Source organism: Carcharhinus amblyrhynchos, chromosome 3 (assembly GCF_965287045.1).
Source record: "Carcharhinus amblyrhynchos chromosome 3, sCarAmb.v2.hapA, whole genome shotgun sequence".
NCBI classification, from domain to species: Eukaryota; Metazoa; Chordata; class Chondrichthyes; order Carcharhiniformes; family Carcharhinidae; genus Carcharhinus; species Carcharhinus amblyrhynchos.
This window is the reverse complement of record NC_137326.1, coordinates 57,097,093-57,117,634: the sequence shown is the minus strand read 5'-3', so window position 1 is coordinate 57,117,634 and position 20,542 is coordinate 57,097,093. Positions and strand designations below refer to the sequence as shown.

Below are 20,542 nucleotides of genomic sequence, written 5' to 3'. Positions count from 1 at the left end.
CTCACCAAGTACACTGATAGCTATCAAACCAGCTATCTGGGGTGTATTCAGGCCAGGTCTCAGAGGCAGAAGGTTTGGGATGGAACTTCCATAAGGCAAAGGAGAGGAAGTAGGCCATTTGGCCATTCAATGTGATCATGATTGATCTCATTTGATAATGTTCAACTCCACTCCTGCCCTATCCCCGTAACCCCTGATTTCTTTACTGATTAACCCAGAGTTTCAGCCAGCCTCTCACTCCAACTTTCAATTCATTCGGCAATGACTGTGCGATCTCGACTGGTCCCTCCACTTAAATTACGGCAGGCATTTGGGAGGAATCCCTCCATGCAAATCCCACCCCCTATGAACAAGCCAGTACTTAGTGCAGTTTAAAAAAAACATACTAATTAAAGGTGAAGAATGGTAAATGTATGACAAAGCAAGATAAACTGTCCCTTTTAATTTGAGGAGCCAGGCCCTTCCTGGTGATGCCCATTTAGAGGTAAGATTAAGATCCACACACATGCACACACACACACTTACATGTCTTGTACCACGATGTACTGATGGGGTATCAGACCGTCCAATCCATTGTGCCGTCCCTCCCACCAATCCTCAGATGCCCGGTGGTACAGCAGCAGAGAAGCTCCTTTTTTAAATGACAGCTCCCGGGGTGATCGACCAACGTAGTCAAACTTGGCAATGGCTTCAATCTGCTCCATCTCTGCAAAGGGTTAACAGAGTTGCAGCGCAATAAGTTGTGCAGCAAGAAACTGGTCACACATCCTTGTTACTCAGGGAGGGGATTGGAGTTAGTGCTCCTTGAAATCAAGGAATGAGGGAGGGGGAACTGAAGAGGAGTTTATTGTCCATTCTTCACAGACTCCAGAGCACAGAACATACAATCTGGGAGAAAAATTCAATCCAACTTGTACCCTGCTCTTACCTCAAAGTTGTACATTTTTTCTTTAAAAATATTTATCCAATTCCCTTTTGACAGTTCCTGTTTCCAGCACCCTCTCGGGCAGCACATTCCAAATCACAACAACTCATGGTGTAAAAAAGTCTCATCTTTCTTTGTCAATTATTATAAATTTGTGTTCTTTCTCAGGCAATGCCCTTGCCAGTTTCAGGCGGCTCTGCACTCACAAAGATAACTAGATTCTAAATGCCCCAGGGCTCAAGAAGCAAATTCACCGCTCTGAATGGCACTGAAGTGCCAACCAAGGCTCAGTTGGTAGCATTCTTTGCCCAGAGTCTGAAGGTCATGGGTTTTAGGAGTTGAGCATAAAAATCAAAGCTGACACTCCAGCACAGTACTGAGTGAGTGCTGCACTGTTGATGGTGCCACTTTAAAAGAAAATTATTCATTCACAAGATGTGGGCATCGCTGGTTAGGCCAGATGAAATGTTAAACTGAAACTTTGCCGAAATGGATGGGAAAGACCCCATGGTCACTATTTTGAAGAAGAATAGAGGAGTTATCTCTGGTGTTCTGGCCAATATTTATCCTTCAATCAACAGCAAAGAAACAGATTATCACTGATCATTATCACACTGCTGTTTGAAAAATCATGTTGTTGGCTGCTACATTGCAACTGTGACAATACTTTAAAAAAACACATTTAATTGGTTGTAAAGTGTTTTGGGATATCTCATGGTCATTACTATTGCTACATAAAGTTTTCAGTTTCTTTTTGAACTACTGCCCTGACCTGATCTGAGTTGAATTTGTTGGCATTAGCTGCTGCCAGGGTCGAGTCACTGTCATTGGCCTAACTCCCCAAAGGGTGGGAGATTTACAATAAACATCTTGCATTGATGCAGCACCTAACACAGCAAAACATCCCAAAGCACCTCACGGGAGCAACTATTAGACACAACCATGTTACAACAGGTGATAGAAAGTTTGGTCAAAGTGGTGGTTTTCAGGGAGTGACACTATGAAATTGGGCGAGGAAGACAGGCACAGAGATTTAGGGAGGGAAGTCCAGAGCTTAAGGCTTGTCGCTTGAAAACATAGGTTGGGATTTTCCATTCCTAGCCCTGTCAGGGTGAGTGTGTTCTTGGTTGACCTTTGTGCACTGGACAGCCTTCAAAAAACTAAGTTCCTGGCGGGGTGGGATCAGAGTCTGCACCGCAAGTGTGACTTTGGGATCTATCCCTTGACTTTCTCTTAACTAATTCTAGGACCATGCAATGGAGAAAGTTGCCATTGGAACCAGTGGCTTCAATGGCACTTTTCTTACCTGCCTTGGCCAATATTTGGGAAAATTCTGCCCACAGATACCAATGATAGACTGATGAAATTCAGGAATGTGCAACAAACCAGGATCAGAGGAGCACTGGAATGACACCAGGGCTTAAAGGGTTAAATTATGAAAACAGGTTGCAAAACTTGACTTGTGTTCCCTTGAGTTTAGGGAAGTGAGAGGAGGTCTGACTGAGGTGCTTAAAATGATGGAGAAGATTCAGAAATCTAAACAGAGGGAACTGATTATTCCTGCTAGGCCAAAGTGTTAGAGCAACACCAACCAGGAGTGAAATCAGTTGTAGTTCATAGCATCCCTACAGTGAAGAAGGAGGCCATTCGGACCATTCAGTCTGTTCCAACCCTCCAAAAGAGCATGTTACTGAGCACCCCACCCCCCAGCCCACCCTTGTAACTCCATGCATTTACCATGGCCAATCCACCTAACGTAAAATGCACATCTTTGGACACAAAGGGACAGTTTAAAATGACCAATCCTCACAGAGGTGAAAATGGGAAAATGTATCTCCTGAATGGTTGTGGATACTGGGAGCAATTGAAATGGTCAAGAAAGAAATCGATAGATTTTTAGTACAGGGTAACAATGGAATTAATGTGGATGAATGGAGTTGAGGAAAATGTCAGCTATGATCTTATTTGATTGTGGAATATGTTGGAAGGGCTGAATGGCCTTGTAGATTTATAGGATACAACAAATGCCATTGGTTAAAATTCAACACAATCATGCTATTCCATGGTGTGTTAACATCCTTAAAAATATTCTAAAGTATACATTTATTATAATGAACAAAGGTTATTGTATAGGCTCCAAAATCACACGCAGCTAAGAACTCAGAATGAAGGGTGTACTGAGGGAGAACCCTCACTAGAGGGAGACACACACCAGCCATGCCAAAACAGACTTATTTTGATCATGTTTTTCACGATCTCAGGACATCCCATAATGCTTTATATCCAAAGAAATATTTTGAAGTGTAGTCATTGTTGTAGTATAAGAAATAAAAGAGGCTGGAAATTGTGCAGCGAGAATGTTCTGATTCCTGTCCACCATCTACAAGGCACAAATCAGGAATGTGATAGAATACTCTCCACTTGCCTGGAGTGTGCAGCTCCAACAACAATCAATAAACTCAGCAGCATTCAGGACAAAGCAGCTGCTTGATTGGCACCACACCCACCACCTTCACTCTGTATATCACTGATGCACAGTGGCAGCTGTATGTACCATTTACAAGATGCACTTCAGGGCACACCAAAGTTCCTTAGGCAGCACCGCTCAAACCCACCGCTCAAATCTACTATTTCAAGAACAAGGGCAGAGGATACGTGGGAATATCATCACCCGCAGGTTCTCTCTAAGTCATTCACCATCTTGACTTGGAAATATATCACCGTTCCTTCACTGTGGCTGGGTCAAACTCCTGGAACTCCCTCTCTAACAGCACTGTGGGAGTACCTACACCAAAGGCACTGCATCAGTTCAAGAAGTAGCTTACCACCACCATCTCAAGAGCTATTAGGGACGGGGAATAAATGCTGGCTCAGCCAGCAACTTCTCTATCCCATGTGTGAATAAAATAATAAGCAGTGGCCAATTTGTGCTCAACAAGATCCCACAAACAGCAACATAACAATGACCAGGTAATCTGTTTGGTAGAGAGATTAACATTGGCAAGGACATCAGGGAGAAACCCTCTCTTCATAATAAAGCCATGGGATTTCCAACATTCACCCAAAGGGGAAATCAGGGTCACTGTTTAACACTTCATCTGAGTGTATCGGAGGGAGTGTGACTCTGGCTGGAGCGTGGTGTTCTTGACAATCCACAGGTTAAGTGCTGAAGTTCCTCAAGGGCACTTTGTGAAAGTGTATTCTATAAATCTGACACAGGAATGAGCAGAAAACAAATGTGAAATCTGCCGGTATTCAACTAATTTAAAAATACAGGGAAGTCTGTGATCATCCCTTTTGGTTCAAAGAAGGACAATTGGGCATATTCTCTTCAGTGATGGACCAGGCATGGAGTAGTGCAGAGATTTAGAAATCCGTGTACACAAATCACTAAATGCTGTAGCTATCACAAGTAACCAGAAAGGCTAACAAAATGTTGGCTCCTTTATCTCCAGGGGATTGAAATATAGAAGAGAAGGAATGATAATTCAGTTGTAGAGCTTTGATCTGAATCCATTTGGAGTTCAGCTTTTGGCACCATACTTCAGAAAGGATATACTTGTCTTTTGATGGAGTGCAGTGCAAATTCATCACATTATACCAGGTCTTAAAAGGCTAAACTACCAGGTTGCGTAAATGTAGCTTGCATTGCTTGAGTTTAGAGCGTTGATCTAATCAAGAAGATCAGTACGACAGAGGGGTTTGATATAGTAGATAAAGGCAAACCACTACCTCCGATGAGGAATCTAGAACATAATGAAGGGACATCATAAAATCGGAGTCAAGACATTTAGGAATGAAATCAGGAAGTAATTTTTCACTCAAAGGCTCATGAAAATCTGGAACTTTCTCCTCTGAGACTTGAAATTGGGGGCTCAAGACTGGGATCCATAGATTGGTTAGATACAGGGTCTGTACTCGTTAGAGTTTAGAAGACTGGGGGGGATCTTACCGAGACTTACAAGACAATGAAGGGGCTAGATAGGGTACAGGTAGAGAGATTCTTCCTGCTTGGAAAGGATAGCAGAACTAGAGGGCACAGCCTCAAGATAAGGGGCGGGGCGTGCCGTTTAGAATGGAGTTGAGGAGGAACTTCTTCACTCAAAGGGTGGTGAATCTCTGGAATTCTCTGCCCATTGAAGTGGTGGAGGCTACCTCATTGAATATATTTAAGTCATGGGTAGATTTTCTGATAGACAAGGGAATTAAGGGTTATGGGGAGAAAGCGGAAAGGTGGAACTGATTCACTTCAGATCAGCCTTGATCTTATTGAATGGCGGGGCAGGCTCGAAGGGCTAGATGGCCTACTCCTGCTCCTATTTCCTATGTTCTTATAAGGAAAGGAGAACCTTGTGTTTTATATATGTGTATATATAAGATGGGGCGAGAGTAAAGGGATTTGAAGTTTGAAGTGTGGATCTTCTGTGAACATTTTGGTGGTGGAACAGGTTCAAGGGGCTGAATAGGTTACCGATGCCCCTGTGTTTCAAACACTGTTTGAGAAAGAAATCTGCCACATCTACCCGGTCTGGCCTACTTCAGATCCCCAATCCATTGTGCCAGGCTCTCAATGCCCTCAAGGAATTGAGATGAACATAATTAAGACACGATAACCCTAACCCTAACGATTAGTATTATCCACAACCCAAGATCAATTAAATGGAAAGACGGAAGTGTATCAAAGGAGGACAGAGTTTAATGATGTTTTACTCTCTCTTGGTGACTCAACCGCAAAAGAACAGTCAACTGTTAAGAGTTTTTGAGGTGGAAGTTTAACCTGAACAGGGACTGCTATATTCCCAAGATGAATTTCACCTGTATTCGCTCAGTTATGTAACCTGGCAGCATTGAGAGAGAAGGAATTGGAGGCTACTTTAGCCTCAGACATGGATTGCATTCACTAATGCAAACAGACTGCCATTGTGCTACTTACCATCATCACTGGTGTGTGGTTCAGTACCATTGTCATGGTCCACTTCATCAATGGCACCAGGCTCGCTGTGAGGGCTGTCACTGCAACAAAGCAATAAAGCCATTAACTGAGCCCTCACTGCACAAATTCAAGGTTACTGACTACCGTCTGACTGAGGGCCTGTGGCACAACAAGTGTTGTATTTCAGGCCCACGCTTGCGAACATAGCTTCTGGTTTCCAATCCTCCCAGAACGTCCTGGAGTATCTGGGAATTAAAGATTAATCTTCCCTGACATTGCAGTTAGCAACAAGGAGGAGACACATCACAGGAGCTTTACAAAACAGAGATGGAGGATTAGGACAGTTCGATGGACAGTCAAGAATCAACTAAACAGGTTGTGAAGTGTCTGCTTACTTTCCAATCAGAGCGAGGCATTGGGATGCTGCCAGGAAGGACAGGGCACATGATCAGTAGCGTGGGTGTGGGGGCGGAGCTGGGTGCTAATGTGGAAATTTTCTGCAATACATCCAACCTTAGCACTGTACTAAGAACAAAGAAAATTACAGCAGAGTAACAGGCCCTTCAGCCTTCCAAGCCTGCACCAACCATGCTGTACAACTGAACTAAAACCCCATACGCAGGGACCATACCCCTCTGTTCCCAGCTTATTCATGTATTTGTCCAGATACCCCTTAAAACTCACGATTGTATCTGCTTCCACCACCTCCCCTGGCAGCGAGTTCCAAGCACCCACCACCCTCTGTGTAAAAAAAAAATTGCCTCATACATCTCCTTTTAACCTTGCCCCTCGCACCTTAAATCTATGCCCCCTAGTAATTGACTCTTCCACCCTGGGAAAAAGCTTCTGACTATCCACTCCGTCCATGCATAATCTTAATCTTGTAGACTTCTATCAGGTCGCCCCTCAACCTCCATCGTTCCAGTGAGAACAAACCAAGTTTCTCCAACCTCTCCTCATAGCTAACGCCCTTCATGCCAGGCAACACCCTGGTAAATCTTTTTCATATCCTCTCCAAAGCCTCCACATCTTTCTAGTAGTGTGGTGACCAAAACTGAACACTATATTCCAAGTACAGCCTAACTAAGGTTCTAGAAAGCTGTAATGTGACTTTTTAAATTTTTATAGTCAGTGCACCGGCCGATGAAGACAAGCATGCCGTATGCCTTCTTGACTACCTTCTCCACCTGTATTGCCACTTTCAGTGACCTGTGTACCTGTACACTCAGATCCCTCTGCCTATCAATACTCTTAAGGGTTCTGCCATTTACTGGATATTTCCTATCTTTATTAAACCTTTCAGAATGCATTACCTCGCATTTGTCTGTTGTGTGACAGGATGTGGGCCTGTGCCTGTGATTCCTTACACTGAACTCCTGATTTCAGTCACTGTGATATGGGCCTAGTGTGCTTGTCATAGATCATTTACAGCACAGATGTAGGCCGTTCAACCCATCAGTTCAATGCTAGCTCTGTGTGGAGAAATCCAGTCAGTTCCATTCTCCCATTGTATCCTGAAAATGTATTCCCTTCAAGGGCCCATCCAATTTCCATTTGATTGTCCCTCCTTTCAGTAGCCTTGAAAGCACAGGGTTCTAGGTCATTACGACTCACTGTGTAAAAAGGATTCTCCTCACATCCTGGTAAATCTTTTTCATACCCTCTCCAAAGCCTCCACATCCTTCTGGTGGTGTGGCGACCAGAACTGAACACTATATTCCAAGTGCAGCTTAACTAAGGTTCTATAAAGCTGCAACATGATTTGCCAATTTTTAAACTCGATGAACACCGAACTCACTGTGTAAAAAGGATCCTCCTCACATCCCCCAACAGTACCATCCTCCAATCTGAAAAACTATTTACCAAAACTCATGCCTTTTTGCTCTTAAACCAACTTTTAATCCAATTAGATACTGACTCTCCTATTCCATGAGTCATGATTTTGTTAAGCAGCCTTTTATGTGGTACTTTTTCAAAGGCCTGCTTAAAATCCACATAGATCTGCACTGCATTCTCCTTATCAACCTTCTCTGTTAACTTCATTGAAAAATTCAATTAATTTCCAAGCAAGATCTGCCTTTTACAAATTTGTGCTGGCTCTCGTTAACCAACTCAAACCCCTCCAAGTGTCTGCTGATGTTACACTGACTGGCCTGTAGTTACTAGGGCTGCCCTTTATACCCCTTCTTGAAAAAGGGTGTCACATTTGCCATTTTCCAATACTCTGGCACTTCCCCTGTATTTAGAGATGATTGAAAAATTATGGATAACCCTTGTGGTCTCTCCAGTCTCATTCCTTTTTGTAACCCAGACCAGGTCATTTATCCCCTTATAAGCATAGGCAGCCTTTTCACTTCATCCTGCCTATCAATTTTCACCCTATTCATTATCTCTTACCATTTCCACTTCTATCAATATATTGCCAGCATCCCCTTCCTTAGTGAACACTGATACAAAGAACTTTGTCCTGTGCCTCTGTATCATTCTCCTTATCCCCAATAACCTCCCTCTTGTTACTTTTACTTGCTATTTACTTCCTGGTAGATGATTTTTGATTCCCTTTTGTGTGAACTGCAATTCAATTTTCATGTTTTCTCTTTGTCTCTTTATTTCCCATCAAACTATTGAATTTCCCAATCTAGAAAAGGCACTGTTCATTTAGGAAGAGTGAGGACTCAAAAATGACAGGACATTATTATATTTAGTTTTGCCTCTGTAGAGCCTCGCCTTGTGGCTGGGATATCAAGTCTACTATCATAGAAAATCATAGAACCCTACAGTGCAGAAAGAAGCCCCTCGGCCCATTGAGTCTGCACCGAACACAATCCCACCCAAGCCCTACCCCATATCCCTACATATTATCTCTGTAAAAAGAATCCTCCTCACATCCCCCAACTGTACCATCCTCCAATGCAAAAAAACAACTATTTATCAAAACTCATTCCTTTTTGCTCTTAAACCAACTTTTTAATCCAATTAAATACTGACTCTCCCATTCCATGAGTCAGTATCATGGAATGCTGCTTCAGACCACTATTCAGTGACCTCCTGTTTCAGAGTGTGAATGGGTGGACACCCAGGCAGGTCACACTAATCCCTCTAACCTACGCATCTCTGGACACTAAGGGGCAATTTCTTAACATGGCCAATCAACCTAACCCGCACATCTTTGGACTGTGGGAGGCAACTGGAGTACCCGGAAGAAACCCACACAGACATGAGGAGAATGTGCAAACTCCACACAGCATTATAACATATTTAAAAGTGCTACACAAAGTAGAGCACCTATACTAGTTGCTACATCAGTGTAACACAGCACAGGGTATCTCAGGTTTAATTCCAAAATTCCTATACTCAGTTTTGACTTAGTTGATTCCATTAGTGGGCCTGTACCTGGAGTATTTGTACAGTTTTGATCCCTTTACTTGAAGGATGTAGTTGCACTAGAGGCAGTTTAAAGGAGGTTTACTAGGTCAATTCCAGAGATGTGGGATTTGTCTTATCAAGAGAACATAGAACACTACAGTGCAGTACAGGCCCTTCGGCCCTCGATGTTGCGCTGACCAGTGGAACCAATCTAATGACCCTTTAACCTAAACTATTCCAATGTTATCCATATGCCTATCCACTGGCAACTTAGGCCTATACTCTCTGGCATTTAGAAGAATGAGAGGAGATCTAATTGAGGCACATAAGATGATAAATGGGATTGACAAAGTAGACATAGAGAGGATGTTTCCTCTCGTGGGGCAATCTAGATCAAAAAGTCGTAATTTTAGGATAAGGAGTAGCAAATATAAAACAGATGAGGAGAAATTACTTCTCAAAGGGTCGTGCATCTGTGGAATGCACTACCACAGAGTGCAGTGGGGGCTGAGACATTGAGGAGTTAGATTTGAATTAGTAATGGATTGAAAGGTTTCTAGCCAGGATCATATTGAATGGCGGAGCAGGCTCAAGAGGTTGAATTGTCTCTTATTGCTTCTTATCAGTGGATCCTATGATGGGAGTAAATGCCCTCCCTGGGTTAGGGACTGGCAAACCAGCTCCATACACTTAACAAGTGTTTCAGACTGGAAAGTGAACACCAAGTTGGGATCTGTTGCATTGCCCTCATGGCTGCAGAGTGAAGGTCGAAGGGGAGCAGAGAGGGTCGGGGAGGGCAGTGAGGGTAGTGTAGTGAGGGCAGGAGCAGCACGGCAAGGGTCCTGGGTCACACAGCAAGGGGCAGGGGCAGCGCAGCAATGGCAGTGCAGCGAAGGGCAGCATTATAACATATTCAAAAGTGCTGCTGTTTACAATCATTCCCTACCAGTATTCCTCGCCTCCCGTCATGCACTTCTCATACACCGGCCCTTCCAGCTCCTTGTGGCTCGGGAAGATACCCTCATGGTTCACAATGATGCTCTTGATGACCTCGTTGACATGTGCCTGACAGGAAACAGGGTCTTGGCCATCAGGGATCGGCATCAAGGTGGGCCCGAAGCAGATTGCCAGGTTATAAGGGTCCATCATGTTTTCATCACTGTACTGGGATAGGCTAAAAGACACAGATAAGGCCAAGTCATCACCATTATCCCTGATACCGAACCACATTCATCACTGCCTGCTGACTGCAGCAAGAACTCTCCGCCCGCAGGTGCACCCTTCCCTCCCCTTATTCTTGAAGAAACCCTGCGCTCAAACTACATCTTCACTGCCCTTACTATCCCTTCCCACGCAGAGACTTGCACCCTCAGGCCAGTGGCCTGCTTGCTCTTACACTGTCCCATTACCCCTGCACTCACTGTCCATTAATGTCTTACTGTCGTCATATCCATTGCCAAGCAGGGTCTTACTATGGGTATCAGGAACCTGGCTAAGGGGTGAATAAAGAATCAGCCGTGGTTGCTGCTTCAAATCACTATTCAGTGACCTCCTGTTTCAGAGTGTGAATGGGTGGACACCCAGCCAGGTCACAGGATCAGGCTAGGCAGTGAAGTTTCCCAGTATTGAGCAGACATTCTTTCTCTTTCTCAGCTTAGGCCAGCCTGGTGAGTAATGGGTACTGGAGAGCAGCTGGTGACTATGAAGCTTGTAGCCCTGGGTGAAATCTGTGTATTTGATAGGTGGGTAGAAAGGAGAAAAGATAACAAATAGCATGTCATATCCAGTATCTTTGTTGGAGTTTTGTGCACTCGAGTGAAAGTGCAAGAGACAGATGGAAAAGTTGGGGGGTGATGAGATTGTACTTACTGGTTGAGGAAGGCAAAGAGATATCTCATCACGATGATGACTGTCCGTGAGAGGGTCACGATGATCTGTTGAAGGTGGTGAGTCCGCTCGATGGCACTCTCGATCTCTGCGGGCAGGACAAGAGAAGAGAGGTTTAGATACATCATGTCTCCGTTTCCCCAAAAGGGTGGGGGTGGGGGGGGGGTGGGGGGGGGGGGGTGTGCTCATTGACTTTGCACACAATGGGCAGAATTTTAAGAAATTTTTTGTGTGTGTCCAGCTGGCGTGAAAACGGGGGAGTTCCTGATCTGTTTTTCGGGCAAGTTTTCATGCCCAATATAATGTGCTAAGTCTTTGAAAAATTGGGCGAGACTGTTTCTGGCCATTAGAGGCATTGGGTGGGGCTTAGTTCACCAGATAGTCAGCAGCTCAGATCATATGCAAGAAAAAGCAGCTTTGCTGACAGAACCACAACCCCCACTCCCACCGACTTCCCAGGCCTAATACAGCCTCTCCTTCCCTTCCTACAGACATCAGAAACCTACCCCATCCTTACTGATCTACTTACATCCCACCCCCCCCTCTCCTTGCCCATGGTCTTCTCATCACCTGCCCTGACCCCGATGGCTGCCTGACATGACCCTCTCTCCTGCCCTCAATCATCAGAGAGGCACAAATCCCATGCCCCCTTCCTCCATCAGTCCACCTGCAAATGCTGACTTGGCTTCCCCTCCAATGGTAACAAGGCAAACGGCATTAAACTGGCTGAGTTTAACGGGCATGTGACTCTCCCAAACCAGTATAATGTTTGAAATGATACTTGAAACTTGTACATCTGATGTGCTAAGTGTAATTTTACAAGATATAAATTTTAATGTTAATTAGGGCTGATCTGCCCTAGAAAGGGGAGTCCATAAGAACCCCAAGGATGGACAGAAAGGCAGGCAGTGCAGGAAGAAATGATCTCCAGGAAGACAGCCTCCTGATTTTCCGATGCTGATTTGGCCAGATTGCTGGAGTTGATGGAGGCAAGGTGGGACAGCCTCTTCCCCCCAGCAGAATGCCGTCCCAGAGGAAGGGATGGAAATGCAACCTGGGAGACAGTGGCAGCATGTCTCTTCTTTGGACACAGGTGAGGTCCCAGAGGACTGGAGAATAGCGAACGTGGTACCGTTGTTTAAAAAGGGTAGGAGGGATAGCCCGGGTAACTATAGGCCGGTGAGTTTGACGTCAATGGTAGGCAAGTTGATGGAGAGGATTCTTAGGAATAGGATGTATGAGCACTTAGAGCGTTGTGATCTGATTAAGGATACGCAGCATGGCTTTGTTAAGAGGAAGTCTTGCCTTACGAATCTGGTAGAATTTTTTGACGAGGTCACAAAAACGGTTGATGAAGGACGAGCCGTTGATGTTGTCTATATGGATTTCAGTAAGGCGTTTGACAAAGTCCCTCATGGTAGGTTGGTTGAAAAGATTAAGGCTCATGGGATACGAGGCCAGGTATCTAGATGGGTGGAGAACTGGCTTGCTAAGTGGAGACAGCGAGTAGTAGTGGAAGGGTCCTTTTCTAGTTGGAGGTCTGTCACTAGTGGTGTGCCGCAGGGCTCAGTACTGGGACCTCTTCTTTTTGTAGTATATATACATGACTTGGAAGAGGGAGTAAGTGGTGTGATCAGCAAATTTGCTGATGACACCAAGATGGCTGGATTGGCGGGCAGTGAGGAGCAGTATCTGGCAACACAACGGGATATAGATAGGCTGGTATATTGGGCAGACATATGGCAAATGGAGTTTAATCCGGATAAATGTGAGGTGATGCATTTTGGCAGGAATAATGTAGGGGGGAGTTATATGATAAAGGGTAAGCCCATAAAGAGTATAGAAATGCAGCGGGACCTGGGGGTGCAAGTGCACAAGTCTTTGAAGGTGGCAGTTCAAGTGGAGAAGGTTATGAAGAAAGCTTATGGTATGTTAGCCTTTATAGGAAGAGGTATAGAGTATAAGAGCTGGAGTCTAATGTTGCAGTTGTATAGAACGCTGGTTAGGCCGCATTTGGAGTACTGCGTCCAGTTCTGGTCACCTTACTACCAGAAGGACGTGGAGATTCTGGAGGGAGTGCAGAGGAGGTTTACCAGGATGTTGCCTCGTATGGAAGGACTGGGTTATGAGGAAAGATTGAGCAAATTGGGGCTGTTTTCCCTTGAAAGACAGTGACTGAGGGGGGATCTAATAGAGGTATATAAGATTATGAAGGGTATAGATAAACAGTGGTAAGCTATTTCCTATGTTAGGGACACACAGTACGAGGGGCCATGGGCTTAGGGTGAGCGGAAAGAGGTATAACACGGATATTAGAGGGAGGTTTTTCACACAGAGGGTAGTGGGGGTATGGAATGCTCTGCCAAGCAAGGTGGTGGAGGCAGGCACGCTGGAGTTGTTTAAGAGTAACTCAGACAGGCACATGAGCGGGTTGGAGATGGGAGGATATAGGAGATTGTTTTAAATAAGGTTCATTAGCATTGGGACGTCCCTGGTAATGTATAAGGATGAGGAATGATACTAATGTTTTTCTCTTTTAATTCACAGGTTTTAAGTGCTATTAGGCTGATTGGTGTAATAAATTGTCCCTAAATTAGTTTCCCTCAATGTGGAATGCCATAAGCATAGATAAGGGTCATGGGTGTAGGGAGGTCTGGTAATGTTAAAATGGTGGCGCGGGCTTGTTGGGCCGAAGGGCCTGTTTCCCGGGCTGTTTTGTTCTTTGTTCTCTCAAGCAGTTAACCTTGTGTCCTGTGATGCAGAGGCCCCGATGCTGCTGGGCCATCTGGCATTGCAGCCCCTACTGCTGTTCCCACCCACGCTGCCTCTGACAGCTCAGAAGACTCATTGCAGGAAGCAGATGAAGGGACCTCTGAGGCTGGCGCCAGTTTTGCGTCAGCTTCCACCTTGCAACTTACCATCCCAGAGACTTGCACATCGGTGGGTCAAAGTAGTGGCAAGGTATCTAAATCACTCTCTGATGTGCACGACATATCTGCATATGTATAGTGGAGGAGGGAATGTCCAAGATCTCTGGCATGCAGGGAGTCCTGCCGGAGGCAAGGATTCAGCCAGCTCCAGGCTACATACTGGGCCTCTGCAATCACTTCTCCCTCAGCTGCTGGAACTGCAGCAACAGAGTCAGGGAATGCAGGAGGGGCTGACAGCCACACTGGACCAACTGCGAGGCTGATGGGAGGAGTCCCAAAGCTTTCAGGTGGACCAGCTATTGCCAGTTTTGTGTGGTTCACAGGCCAACACTGCAAAAGTAGAGTCCATGATGGAAAGCCTGCAGCAGGAAATCTGTTCTATGAGTGGCAGGTTCCAAGCGATGGCTGAGTCACAGCAGGCAGGCCATAGCCGAGTCACAGTAGGCCACAGCTGAGGGCCCCAACAGGCTTCTCGAGATTCTGTGGCCCGTGGCTGAGAGACTCGCGAGCTTGCAGGAGACCCAGCAGGACAGTGTTGAGAAATACAGTGGGCTATAGTTGCAGCCCTTAGAAAGGTAGCCCACTGACAGAGTGTCATGCCTGAGAGCTTGTAGGAGACCCAGCAGGCCAACTTCCTATAGCAGCAGCCTTTGAGATCGTGGCCTGGTCACAGAGCGTTATGGCTGTGGGACTGCAGAGCTGGCCTAGTCTCAGAGGACACCTGCTGCTGCCATCGACAGGTGGCCCTGATTCAGAGCACCATCACAGAGGGCTCAACCACCATGGCAAGAACTCACGTGGTCCTTCAGGACTGGCAGGGCCAGGTGACATGGGAGCTTCTGGAGCTCACTGCAGAAGCATCTCCATCCCATGGACTGATCCTGAGGCCCATAGGAACCCTGAGGGAGGAGGAAGGGCTCGAGCCCGTGCTGGGGCCTTCCACCCAGGAGATTGCAGCTGTGGCTACACCTTCTGACTTACCCCACCTCTTCCTGACAATAGGGCAGTGGGTGTCATGGAAACATCCCAGACACCTGGAATCTGGCCAGGGCCCTTAATGTCCAGAGGACAATCGTCAAAGACATCATAGGCTAAAGGGTGCGGTTGGCAGCTGGCCACCTCCAACTCTGATGCATATCTTGGGGAGACAACAAGACATAATGGTCAGCCATGCAAAGTTAAGAAGTTATAGCAGCACTAAGATGCTACGGGTGAAGGTCAACACTCAGTAGACAGAATATTTAGGCACTTTAAAGTCTTATGTTAGTTTTTATATTATCACATATTTCGGAAGCACCTTTATTAGCACCAAAAAATATTATTTCACCCTTCTCCTGTGACTAATTTATCTCTGAATAGCCTCTAACAGGAATGTACTTACCCCAGTGGTCACCGGAGGAACCCTGCACATTGATGTCAGTAGGGGAGGACTCTCAGCGTACTGCTACAAATAATTCACTGACTACAGCAGGTGGCATGCATTGGCATCAACTTACAGCATCTGCCATGGCATTCTCAGAATCCATGAGAGATTCCCCCTCGCCAGGGCTCTGAATTGGGGTTTAGTGCTCCCTTACCCATCACCCAGACATGGACCCAGGTGGGAGTGTGCATGCAGAGCTCAGGTAAGAGTCAGACTAGTTTGCACCAGGGCATTACCACAATGGTGTACAGTGAGTTGTCATCACCCTCCTGCTTGCCAAGGAAACTCACTACCCAGATCCACCACTCTAGTGTTACAATGTTGCTGGCGACTGTAGAATTCCAAGGGGCAACAGGGTGGGGAGGGGAGGCAGGGGCGGGGGGAGGGTGGGAATGGAACACACATGCAGCAACAGGAGTGGGAATGGAACCACCACCCTCGCATGCCTGATCCTTGCTGCTGCCCGCTCCCCAACACCTGGGTGGTGTTGCTCATCGTTGTGGTCCTCCTCGGCGGTTGCCTCCCCAGCGATGCCTGGCTGGTTGGCCTCCACATCCTCCTTCTCATAAATATCTCTTCACTGCTGTGCCAGGTTGTGTTAAGGCACAGCACATCTCCACAATGAGCTATACTGCAGGGCCCTGCCAGATTGGTCTAGGCACCTGAATTGCATTTTGAGGAGCTCAATGCACTGCTCCACTATTGAATGGGTGGCAATGTGTGTCTCATTATATCGGGTCTCAGTCTCAGGCCTCCGCACGGGCATCATTAGCCAGTCCGAAGCAGGTACCGCATGTCCCCTATGAGCCATCCCTGCACCCAGTGCTCCTCCTCAAAGGCCTCTGGGACATCAGAGCTCCTCAATTTGAAGCTGTCATGCACACTGCGGGGTGCCTGGCACAGACATGCATGATGTGCAGCTGATGGTCACACACCAACTGCATGTTTATTGAATTGAAGCCCTTCCTGGATTCTTCACTGGAGCATTGAGAGTGATGTGGGTGCAGTCTAAAGCCCCCTGCACATTTGACATCCCTGCGAATCCTGCAGCCCAGGCTTCCTGCTGGGCCTTGTCTAAGTCAAATTTAATGTACTGGCCAACCTGGGCACACAGGGTATCTGTGACCTTCTTGACACAGGTGTGGACAGATGGTTGGAAAATGCCACAAAGGTCTTCACTGGAAGGACTCGGTGATGTAAAAGTTTAAGGCAGCCGTCACCTTCACAGTCACCGGGAGTGGGGGCCCCTGCCATGTTTCAAGGTGCCAGGTCTTATAATAAATGGCACAAGTGTCACACTGTCGCCTTTCAGAGCTGTCGACAGCACGCAATGTCCGACAATTGCTCAAAGGACATTCATGTGCGGAACTGCCGGAATCTCCGCTCCCTCCTTTTCCTGCCTGCTCTCTCTCCCCCCTCCCCCACCTCCCAGGGTGAATGGCAGCCATTTCCCTCTATTCCTGTGAGTGGTATGGCCTGGGCCTCCTCTGCCTACAATTCATCTTCCCATTCCTCCACCTCAGCTCCAGTAGCAACTGAAAGAATAGCAAGATCAATGGGTTGCATTGCAAAATCCATATGGTCAAACTGAAGGGGGTAGTGGATTTGGGGGAGGGGAGAGATAGGTGGAGAGGTTGAAGAACTCTACTCGCCCCCAGCCCAGCAACACACCTCATGCCCCCCACAGACTCTCAACAACATACACACCCCATACACCGCCCCCCCCCCCCCGCAGACCCCAGGAACACACACTACCCATACCCCTCCACAGACACCAGCACTACACATTCCCCCCCTCAGCCCACCAAAATGGCAACACAGCCCCCCATAGCTCACCCCTACCCCCACAAACACACACCCAGAACCCATGCAGTAGTGATCCCAGACAGTGTTGCTTGATAACTCCTGAGGTTGCAGCATTGCCACTTCAGAGAGTTTCCAGCCCATACCTCACCAGCAACAGTGCTTACTGCTGCCAGCACCAGGGCCCAGAGTCAGCACTAAGACCCGGGCCCGTGCTGAGAGTCCAAAGTTTGAGCAATAACAGTCCCATCACCCCACGCTCCCCCCCCCAACACACAAATCCAAAATGCAACATGGCAGCCTCAAAACAATCCCCCTTTGATCAGCATGGAGCAGTTTGAACGCAGAGACTTACTTCCTCACTCACGTTCACTGATCAAGCACCTGAATGCGACTTTTATACTCGGTGTTTTCCTGACCGATCTGGCTGCAGCGAATGAGGTGGTTAAGGTAGGTAAGCTGGAACAATTGGGAGTGAAGCTTGCTAATGACATTGTAATGAATGTAAAAAAATGCAAATTGACGTTTTGTCCATTTGGGCACGGTCCTGATCATGCTGATGTTCTCTTGGTAAAATGGGAATGGGTGTGAAAACGGGCGCCATTCCCGCTAGTCACATCATGCCCGATTTTATGGCATTTTTCTGCTGCAAAACGGGGGTGATGATGTTGTAAAATTCCTCCCAATATTCCAGTGAACCTCAATACCTTTGTAATGGTTTACCATAATTTTCTTGCTTTGGCACTCCATGTCTCTTATTTATCAAGTCCAGGGTTCCTGTATGCTATATTAATTGACCTCTCAGCCTGCCCTGCTACCTTCAAGAATACGTACACATGTACTTACTGCTCCTGAACCCCCACTTAGAATTTTACACTTTATTTTGTATCCTATTTCCTCTCAAACAATAGGGCACAGATTGAAGGTAATTGGTAAAAGAAGCAATGGCAACATGAGGAAAACTTCTTGAAAAAGGGCAAATGGTTAGGATCTGGAATGCACTGCCTGAAAGTGTGAGGGAGGCAGGTTCAAGCGAGACATTCAAGAGGGAATTGGATTATTATCTGTAAAGGGAGAACTTGGGGGCAAGACACTGGGTGAATTACTGCCTTGAACAGCCAGCACCGACGTGACAGATTTCCTCCTATTCTGTAATTATTCTGTGCTCCCTCTCACCAAAACATATCACTTCACACTTGTCTGCATCAAGTTTAATCTGACATGTGACTGTGCATTCACCAGCCTGTTTGTCCTTTTGAAGTCCATCTCTGTTCACAATATATCCAGGTTTTGTGTATTCAAATTTTGAAACTGTCCAGCACACCAAGGTACATGTCATCAATATATATCACAAAGGGAAGTGATCCAGTACTGACCCCTCAAGAACCGTGCTGCAAACTTTCCTCCAATCCAAAAAACAACCGCTCACCACAAGCTCACTTTCAATCAGCCAACTTTGTCCCTTTTATTCCATAGGCTCTAATGTTGCTCACAACCTATTATTTAGCCCTTAATTAAATTGATATCATCAACCACATTATCCTCATCAAGATTATTTTGTCAAAAAGAGCTTGACCAAATTCATTAAACATAATTTGACAAAGGTAAAAATCTGAGCTGTGTTTTCTTAATTCATCCACGTGCCCAAGTGATTGTAAATTTTGTGCTAGATTATCATTTCTAAAAGCTTTCCCATCACCAAGTTTAAACTAACTGGCCTATGAAATAAATACAACTTCTGTCCTTCCTTCAAAATATTTTCAAAATCAATCCTGTCCTGATTTTGGAGGCTGCAGATAGTCTCACTGCTCAGACAGAGAATTGAATTGTCAGGTACGCACACAAAATACGAATTAGTAGCAGGAGTAGGCCACTCGGCCCCTCGAGCCAGCTCTACCATTCAATAAGATCGTGACTGATCTGATTACAACCACAATCACACATTCCCACTTAGCCCCAATAACTTCCCAACCCCCTTGCTTCTTAAGAACTCATCTAGCTCTTTCTGAAAAATATTCAAAGACTCTGCTTTTTTTGAGAGAGTTCCAGAAAATCATGACCCGCTGAAAGAAAAAAATTCTCCACTTTTATTTTAAATGAGTGACTCCTTATTTTTAAACAGTGACTCTTAGTTCTAGCTTCTCTGGTGAAAGGAAACATCTTTTCCACATCCTCTCAGGATCTTGCATGTTTTAAAGTCGCCAGGAAACAAAACATTTTTGACCCTTTGTCAAAGCAGTATATATTGGCTGACTATCTGGAGGTGGTGACTGTGAAGGCCTTGATGTTTAAGAAGTGAACCATTAGGGTAAAGCTTTGGCTCAGTGAGGGCATTCTAGTTCCCCGAATCACAGTGAGAGGTTGTGGCGAATAGCATAGATACATTTATAAGAAAGCCAGGTAAGATGAAGGAAGAAGGAAAAGAGAGATATGCCGATATGATGAGATGAAGCAGGGATGGGAGGAAGCTTGTGTGGAACATTAACACCAGTATGGATGAGCTGGTCTGTAAAATTCTATGTCTTTGAATCTGAAATCTGTGCCTTGTGTGTAGTCAAGCAGTGCCTCACGAGTGCAGTCTGTTCAAAACCAGTTACTCAAAGCATATAATAGCATCATTGTCTGAGCACAACTCTAACACAATCAGACTGAAGCTCACAGAGCTTAAACCTCGAGGACACATGCACACTTTCTGCATACTGATTGCTCAACTTTACAATTTCTGCTTAATACTCTATCTCACTCTTTCAAGACCCTCCCCCTTGGCTGTCCAATAATAGTCTGTGAATTACACCCCTTGCTGTTAACTGTTAATGAAATGAGTGATGTCTTAATTTATTCAGGCAGTTCTAGTTCTCTCTCTGGCTCTTTTTTACTTTTTCATGGGATGTGGGCATTGTTGGCTAGGACAGCATTTATTGCCCATCCATAAACCCTGAGGAAAGTGATGGCAAGCTAACTTGAATCATTGCAATACCTAGGATGTAGGTACATACACAGTGCTGTTAGGGAGTTCCAAGATTTTGACCCAGTGACAGTGAAGGAATGCCGATATATTTCTAAATCAGGATGGTGAATGGCTTGGAGGGAAACTTCCAGGTGGTGGTATTTCCATTTGCTGACCTTGTCCTAGATGGTAGAGGTCGTGGGTTTGGAAGTTGCTGTCGTGTATCTTGTATATGGTACACACTGCTGCTAATGTGCTTGGTGGTGGAGGGAGTGAAAACATTTTTTTGTTTATTAGTCACAAGTAGGCTTACATTAATACTGCAGTG

The 20,542-nt window shown here is 45.8% G+C and overlaps 1 protein-coding gene across 3 annotated transcripts in view; it reads right to left on the bottom strand.

Moving 5' to 3' along the window:
• The window catches only part of srgap3 (SLIT-ROBO Rho GTPase activating protein 3), a 229,309-nt gene that overhangs the window by 10,978 nt on the left and 197,789 nt on the right, over positions 1-20,542 (bottom strand). For all 3 annotated transcript variants that reach the window (XM_080184210.1, XM_080184219.1, XM_080184227.1), the window contains exons 16-19: positions 11,094-11,199; positions 10,171-10,398; positions 5,859-5,938; positions 526-706 (exon numbers count right to left, since the gene is read on the bottom strand). In XM_080184210.1, the coding sequence (XP_080040336.1) occupies positions 526-706; positions 5,859-5,938; positions 10,171-10,398; positions 11,094-11,199 (595 nt within the window). The remainder of the gene's footprint in view (positions 1-525; positions 707-5,858; positions 5,939-10,170; positions 10,399-11,093; positions 11,200-20,542) is intronic.